The sequence below is a fragment of the Pagrus pagrus genome, assembly GCF_965226575.1.
Source record: "Pagrus pagrus genome assembly, chromosome: 13".
In the NCBI taxonomy this organism is placed as follows: domain Eukaryota; kingdom Metazoa; phylum Chordata; class Actinopteri; order Spariformes; family Sparidae; genus Pagrus; species Pagrus pagrus.
Window position 1 is genome coordinate 19,954,088 of NC_140197.1, and position 8,190 is coordinate 19,962,277.

At 39.7% G+C, this 8,190-nt stretch overlaps 1 protein-coding gene across 1 annotated transcript; it reads right to left on the minus strand.

The window, feature by feature from the left end:
- Positions 1-4,221: 4,221 nt before the first annotated feature.
- Positions 4,222-8,084, minus strand: lgals3bp.1 (galectin 3 binding protein, tandem duplicate 1). Its single transcript, XM_084370743.1, has 6 exons — positions 8,048-8,084; positions 7,676-7,782; positions 7,300-7,503; positions 7,002-7,142; positions 5,691-5,973; positions 4,222-5,550 (listed from the first exon to the last, which is right to left on the minus strand). Exons 2-6 carry the CDS (start codon positions 7,758-7,760, stop codon positions 4,443-4,445), a joined length of 1,821 nt encoding a protein of 606 aa, XP_084226869.1. The 5' UTR covers positions 7,761-7,782; positions 8,048-8,084; the 3' UTR covers positions 4,222-4,442.
- Positions 8,085-8,190: the final 106 nt, after the last annotated feature.

The following is an 8,190-nucleotide window of genomic DNA, read 5'->3' on the forward strand; positions in this document are numbered from 1 at the left end:
TTAAGGCTCCTGGGTCACGTTGTCTCAACTGGCCTCAGTGTGGTTACAACAATTAGTCAGCGAGTCTGTTAACGGTGTCCTCGAAGCGTCGTCACAGTCTTTTAGTCGTTTTCCTTGGAACTCTTACGTCTCCAACTAACACTTACAGGAACTTTCACTTCTCCTAACAGGTTCACACTGTGTAAACAATTTGTAAGTATTTGTAGAGTCATTTCCTCTATAGCACTACGGCAGACCGTGACTAAGGCGTCTGGGGCAGCGCTTGAAATGATGAGCAATTCAAACAGCAAATTGGTGTTGATGCAAGTGTTTAAACCCACTTCAGCCCCTCAGTGCATCTAGCATGTGATATGTTCATGAATGAAGCTCATGAAGCCTGAAAATGTATTATTAATCTAGTTAAAGCAGCATTTATTGATTTTTCTTTGGCTTTTTTTTATTAACTTTTTTATTTTTTTAATTGTATTTAACTATGACAAAAAGTGTTCGTCAAAGACCATTTTTCATAACCAACACTAGAAGCTGATGAGAGAAAAATGTCTTTAATAATAAAAACTATGACAGAAGGTATGTTTTGTTTATGTTGACGAGACGTGACAGGACTGAAATGTACAAAATAAATAAATGAATAAATAATTAAGCTGTGCATCTAGTCCATCTGTCAAAATATAAACAGTGCTTGTCACTAATTGAGGTGTTGAGAATACCAGTTGATTAATGACACAGTGATTAACGAATGTTAATGACAACAACATGATGCAAAAAAAGAATAGATCTACGGACGCACTTTATTTATACTTTGGCACAAAGGAAAACACAAAGAAAGGCAATTCAGAGCACATTAATAAAAGAAAAAGATGAAAACTAAGCTTGATGAAACAAATATTCCCATCGTAAGTGAAAATGATGAGGTAAAAAGTCAAAATTTATCTCATAATTGTAACTTATTAACTTGTAATTCTGATTTTTATGTCCTCATTTTGACTTTTTATCCCACAATTTTGACTTTTTTTCTCAAAATTTAATTTTTAGCACATAATTATGACTTTATTTTATAATTTGACTTCTCACAATTTCGACTTTCTATCTAATAATTAATAATTTATCAAGGTTAAGTTTTCATAATGTTTTTTGCGGAAATGTGCTTCCATACAATGTATAGTAGTAAAGGGAGATAGAGAGACACCCTGTGGCGACAAAATAGGTGAGAAGAAAACAACCTAAACCTAAACAAACCTAAAAAGACACTTGAAGACACACCACCCTGCCGATAAAGCCTCGGTAAGCTTAATGCTAACAATACATTTGTTAATGTTAAGTGTCAACTTAATGTCAACTTAGCCTGGCTGTAAGAAACTTTTTTCTGACGTAAGGGGAAATTGTGAAATTTTGAGAGGGAAGTGGAGTTCAAGAGGTTTAAGCAGTTACCTAAAGCATTGTTCTCAAAAACCACTAGATAGACTTTCGAAATATTGGGGCAAACCAAACAAACAGGTCATGACATGAAGGGTCAATTCAATTGAAATTACAATGAAATTACAGCCATGTAGACACACCACCCTGCCGATAATGCCTGGGTAAGTTAGCTAACTGTAAGTCTAATGCTAACAATGAATTTGTTAATGTTAAGTCAGTTACTGGGCAGTTGGCTATGTCAACTTGTAGCAAATTTGCTAGCTTAGCGTGGCTGGAAGAAGTTTTTCTCGCAAAAAAAAAGGGGAAAAAAAGTGACTTTGTGGTTGTTAAAATAATGAATGAATGAGCCTGATTTCCAGGCTAACGTTGCCTGAGTTAATGTGTAAGCTAACATCAGCTTGCTAGCTTCAGAGCTTGTGCGTGAACACGCAGGCCCGACAGGTAGGCTAACGCTAACGTTTAGGTTAGCAAGGACAGCGCAGCGGCTCAAGATATAAGGTAAGGAATCCAGATATTACACAAATAAAAGTGTCCATGTTCAGCCTAATTGGATTAGTTTAAAAAGAGAATAGACTAAAAGTACTTTGGCAGGTATAACTGTGGACAGATGTTTTGTTTCGGATGCAGTCAGGACTTTGTAGGTGTGTAGTTGAGGTCAAAATGTCAGACTGAGTTCGAAGATGATCATTTGAAAATGTAGTAATGACAAGTGACAACATGGTGACGTGTGTCACGTCTTGGGAGATCCCGTCATAAGATGGCCTCTAAGGTTTTTGCTGTTGTTATGTGCGTTTTTGTTATCACGACACACTTTTTTCTGACGTAAGAGGAAATTGGGAGATTTTTGAAAGGGAACTGGAGTTCAAGGGGTTAAGCGGTTACCTAAAGCATTGTTCACGAAAACCACCAGATAGAATTTCGAAATACTGGGGCAAACCAAACAGAGCACGTCATGATATGAATGTTCAATTATTTCGTGGGTAAAATGACACAACAATGAAATTACAGCCGTATAATTTTTTACAGTAATACAAATGCCCTGTGGTGAAATATCTGACCTTTTCCTCTTGACATCCGGGTGAATTTGTTACACCTGCACACGATTAGTTGTGAATGAATCACAATTGCTCCACTCTCTCCTGTGTCTGAGTAAACCGTTGGTATGAGTGCGTACAGCACTGAAGCGTGAGCGCATGTGGAGGAGTCATCTATTATATATACACAGTGATCACGTAATCTTTGCATCTGATCAGACTTCTTTTTATAATGTCATGCTTTTGTTACAGTCTCAGGCGATTGCACTTCTCAGAAAGCCGTGAGTCATTGTGTGTTATGTTTTGTGGTTTTTTATCCCACCTGTCCGGGCATGTAGGCCTGAATGTTGTCAAAGTGTGACTGTCAGTTGTGGGAAGCAGAAATGCGGGAAGGCTTGAAGACAGTCTGGTGTGTGGTGAAAACACAACAGCTTGGGGAGATTCCATGATTCATGAGGAGGAAACTGATACCATCCTTAATCAAACCCATGCAAAAACAAACCCTTTCACATCCAGTAACCTATCTAATGATGGAGAATAAAGCAAACTTGTTTGAAGTTTTTTGTTGGGGAGAAGTCGGATGATAAACAGGAGTTTTGTTTCACAGGGAAATAAGTTGAGAGAGGATAGGGGAAGACTTAAAAGCATAAGGCCAGGCCAGATACTTATACAATATTGATAATATTTCTATGTAGACAAATTATTTTGTTTTGTTAATACATCTACAGAGCTTGTAGAAAGGTGCAGAACAAAAGTACCTTAGTAAGTACATTATTATGATTGTGAATCAGTAATTAATCTTTGTCGGGTCCAAAATTATTGTTTTGTTTATCTCTGTGTAAAAATTGTGACAGTTTGTTCCAGCTTCTAATAAGGTTTGTGAGCAAATAGTATAAAGTTGTTAGTATCATGCGATATCTGTGTTTCGTCAGCGATCAACAGTCTTGGTAGTTGCCAGTTTGTGGGGGGAAAAACATAAAAATGGCTCAGATCTACAGTATACACCCAGCATAATGTATCGCCCTTACGTTAGCTAGCTACCTCAGCAAGAAAAGAATGCCACATTTAGTGGTTGAATGTTATCAATAACACTGAAAGTACACACAGAAAGTACGAGTCTGCAAGAGTGGTGAAATCTGGACACTTGAATTCAACAGTATTGATCAGATCATCTAATTCTCTACCAGACGGTATATTCAAAAACGGTTGAATTATTCCTTTAAGTAAGTATTTCAATATCTTATGTTCCGACGCAAAAATCTCCAGACATTTTATTTGCAAATACACAATGCTGCTCCACACCAGTGATAGACATTTGTATGGATAAGGACCTTATTGGGAAGTTGCCATGATGATTATAAACCGTTCAGCTTCTGTTTGTACCTGTTTTAATTGAATGGTTTTAGCATCTTGTACCTTTTATGATATTTTGTATCTTTTATGCCATTTTAAACATTAACTCGCCATCATTGTTAACAAGGCCCTGCCCTCAATGACCTTAGAGTTTAAATGAAGGTAATATGTATTTTACTCCTCATATAGTGACAATATATATGAACCCTTCTTGGCTGCAAAATATCTGAGGTCATGACAGCACATATAGATAAACCTATATTACAGCATTTGGCCTTACCAGAACTGATTCATTTTGCATCCGTCCAACTTGGCCGTGTTTGCACTTTATATTTCATGTCTCTCATATCTAGATTTATATTTTTGGCTGCCTGTGTGAAGGACCAATAAAATCTTTTGAAAGAGCTGACACACAGAGAATGATCTGGAAATCACTTTATTTATTTGCCTTTTATTTTTTAAAGAAATCAGGAAAGGATACTAAAGCACAGCCATGCAATTGATTTGTAGCTAATCAAAACAGATTGATGAAAAAGAAAAATCACACAGATAATATTGGAGCACCATTGCAATCTATTGAGTATAAAGCAGACGAATTGACCACGTGTGAGTATTATTTAGTCTGATCCTGCTATTGGATCAGTTGTAATCTGGTCTCACTACAAAGCGGTAGATGTACTGGTCATCAGGACAGGGATAGGTGACAACGTGGGTCTCATTCACAGTGGTATGAGCCATATTATCCTTGAAGTCCTGAACCTGAGAGATGTACTTGCCATGGCACGTCACCAGGAGCTGGTTACGAAAGAGGACGTTTTGCTGCTGTGCGTGGCTTTGTGGAGCGAGCCTCGCCACAGGGAACGACTCGCAGGTCAGACCATGGTCTGAACACCCTCGTTTGCTCTTCAAGACATTTGCCTTCCATTGAACCGTCTTGTCCTGAAAGATCAGGCTGTTGTGGATAGGTGTGCTGAACGACTCGGTTATGGTTTGGCCATGTGGACTGACAGTTGTTACAGGATACCTTTGCTGGTATCCGTAGTCGTAATATCCATGTCTGTTGTACGTAGGAAAGCGGCGTGGGACTGGATTTGGTTGAACTACCCTTGAAGGGTCAATATCAGTGCTCCATGGCTTAGCGATGTAGATCCTAGGATGGTAACCATCATCATCTTTGTTGAACTTTGGGTCGGACAGATTACTACTAAAGAGCAGAATATTAAATTCGAATGCTTTGAAAATGTTTTCATGATACATAGCCTTGTGAGTGCTGTAGAGAGAAGACATGGACTGAAGTTCATACAGTTTCTCAGCGGGGATCATGGGGAAACGAATGCGACTCAACAGGTCAACCTGGCTCTCCAAACTTGTTGAGTTGCCCTTCTCTGTGATCCAACTCTCCAGAGACTGAAGCACGAAATATTCATCTGGCACCACTAGGTCTGAGCGGGATAGAAGAGCTTGAAGGAACCCAAAGGAGAGGCTGGTCCAAGCAGGGGACTCGGTCAGATTCTGGTAGTTCCAGGCCAGAAACTGAATACAGTTCTCCTGGAGGACCAAGTCCCCAGTCTCATTTGCATATTCGTAAAGAGACACCTGGGTGTGAAACGAAGCGTCCTCTGGGAGGATTTTAGTGAACATCCGGCCTGTTTCGTCCATCAGCTGCTTCACCCCAAACTTCGAAGCCATCCAGTGGAGGCACTGCACTGAGGAGAAGGTCACATCAATCTTGCGGGTGTAAATGTACCTATTGAGAAACAGATTGTAGAGTGTTTATTCAATTTTTAAAGACGCTTTTAACTGATTTTGCCCAACTTTCCATCAGCGTGAGGGTGAGTAGATGAATTTTCATTTTTGGGTGAACTTATTACAGGAGTTTCAGTTTACCTGAGAAAGGAGTTGAAATGCGGTTGGCAAGCCTGGCTGATGCTGACCGTGATGCTAGTTATCTCCTCTGAAGCATTAAAGAGTGGGAATTTTTGGAGGATCAATTTGTGCGTGCAAATGGTTGTCTCCGTGCTCCCATCCTCCTGTCTGTTTCCAGTCTCTCTCTGGACCAAGATCAGGAAATCACAGCCATTGCCGCTGTCAAAGATTTGGCCGAGTTCATCAGACAGACTGAAGGTGTGGTCCAGCGAGTATGTCGAGTCAAGAGGGGTCGAATTTTTGTCTGGAATCACAAATCAGAATGAAAATGAGCATGAAGAGTAATGAGCAGCGATCACACCAACCCGATCTCATCAATCTGCATACAAGTAGCACGACTTTACACTTTCAAATTGCTTGCAGTGCATCGACAAAGTCCACTTGTCCTTTCCACTGACCTCTGTGGATAGCAGATCGATAGTCTGGTGACCTTTGGTTTAGGCAACAAAACTACTTGGCTAGGTTTAGCTAGAGATGATGTCACATACATGACCCAAGTTTGGTGTGTTTCGTAAATTAGGGCCCTTACATTGGCCAGTACCGGTGTCAGTGAGCGTCTGCCCTAGTTGTTGCGGTGTGTCCTGCATCTTTGGCCTGAGGCAGTCCTTGCTATGTCTTTTTAAACTGATTGAGCTTGTTGAATCTGTGGCAGAGCCCATCGGGGAGGGACATCATTCTCGATTGCTATTTAGCTAAACTAATCAGTAAGCAAGAAGGGAAACATAAAAAGGAAGGGAAATCCCTTCAAGCCAGACACTGTTCCAACCCATGATTTCCCCAATTTAGTGCTGCTTCTGCTTATTTTTTCTTCTCCCGCCTCTTCGCCAGTGCCATTAACAACGTTTAATCAGACATACTCTCAAGGTCGTTAACCCTAATGCTGACAATGCCAAATTAATGTCAGGTGTACAGTTTATACATACTTGTAAATATGTTTAACTTACTTTTACTTGTACTTTTGACACTTCAGTACATTTATTGCCAGAAAATGTATTTTAATACTTAATTACATTTCATATTAGATACTGTAGGACTTTTACTCAAGTACTAGTCATATGGGAGACTTTCACTTTTTCCCAAAGTAATATTTTGAGGCGGTATCTTTACTTTTACTCAAGTAACGTACTTTTAACAACACTTAGAAACACTAAATTTGTGTTATTTGTATGCAGATTGAGGGGACTGGGCTGATCAAACAGAATCCATTTTATTTAACTGGATCATGTCTTTAATTTAAACGGGCCTTTACCTTGGAAGAGTTTAGATACTTACCAGTGCCGGCTTCTTCACAAATAACTCCAACATCCTCTTTGTGGGAGCAGTCAGTTACTCCCCAGTTTTTGAAACTACAAGAAGACAGATGGTTCTCCGTGCCTTCACATTTCATATCATCTAACCAAATAGGTCCAATTGCTGTGAGGGGAAAAAGAAGGGAATACATGTGTTAAATGTGACCTTTTTGATGGCTTGATTTGTTGTTTAACTAGTGCTAAACCTCAAATCACAACTTCTCAGTCATTACAACAATCGCACTGCCCTCTGGTGGGGGATAAATGGAAGTAGAGGGCACCTTGTTCGTAGTCATTTCCAATGATAACAGATTTGGCCCCGGGGAAGTTGAGCTGACGACACACCACCTGGGCCTCAGCCATGTCCCAGCCGTCGTCACACACCGTACCCCATTTCCCTTCATGGTAGACTTCCACACGGCCCTGTGAAACACTCTTGGAGCCAAACAGCCTCACATCACCGTCCTGTGGCTCAGGCTTTCTGTCTGTATGCAAACACAGATGTGGAATAATTGCAGAGAGGTTATACAAACTTAGATAAGATTGTAATGAATGAGTGCAGTCAGAATATATTTGCAGAAGGCACATAGAGACAAGACAAAATTGTAAGCACGTTAATAGTTTTCACAAAAATGTTATATGTTTCAGATGACTTACTGAAAAAGCTCAATTTGAATGCACTTCCAGTGTCGTGAAGAAGCATCAGAAGCCACAGAGTGCACACTTTTCGATGAGTGAGCATTTTCAACCACCAGTGTCGGACTCTGACAAAGAAGACCCAACATAAGAAATATGATAATCCTTCTTTACTTTACAGATTTTACCTTGAATTACTCAAGAGAGAGAGCACCAGTCGAACTGTGGTGTTGTTCTTGGTCTGTTTGCATACAAGCATATTTGCAGATTTAAAGGGTGACGATAAAACCATCAAAGTGGAATTTATTTCAATATATACTCAAATTGAAACTATCCTAAATCTGTGCATTAAACATTAAAGGTCGAACTTAAAATGCAAAATTATCACGTTACCTTCTGATTGTAAAATGCTGTTGTCCTCAAGTGTGCTTCTCCCTTTTGAGGTCTCTGACACAAATTCGCCCCTTTTAAAGTCCTGCCTAAAACAGGTTGTATAGTTTCACTTCTCTATTCCGACTGCTTTCCCAAAGTTTCAT

Excerpts from the sequence above, each read along its gene's own strand:
- lgals3bp.1 (XM_084370743.1), bottom strand. The coding sequence starts at position 7,760 with ATGCTCACTCATCGAAAAGTGTGCACTCTGTGGCTTCTGATGCTTCTT. Across the intron at positions 7,504-7,675 it reads ATTCAAATTGAGCTTTTTCA|ACAGAAAGCCTGAGCCACAG; the intron begins GTAAGTCATCTG and ends GTTTGCATACAG. Across the intron at positions 5,551-5,690 it reads CATTTCAACTCCTTTCTCAG|GTACATTTACACCCGCAAGA; the intron begins GTAAACTGAAAC and ends GTTTCTCAATAG.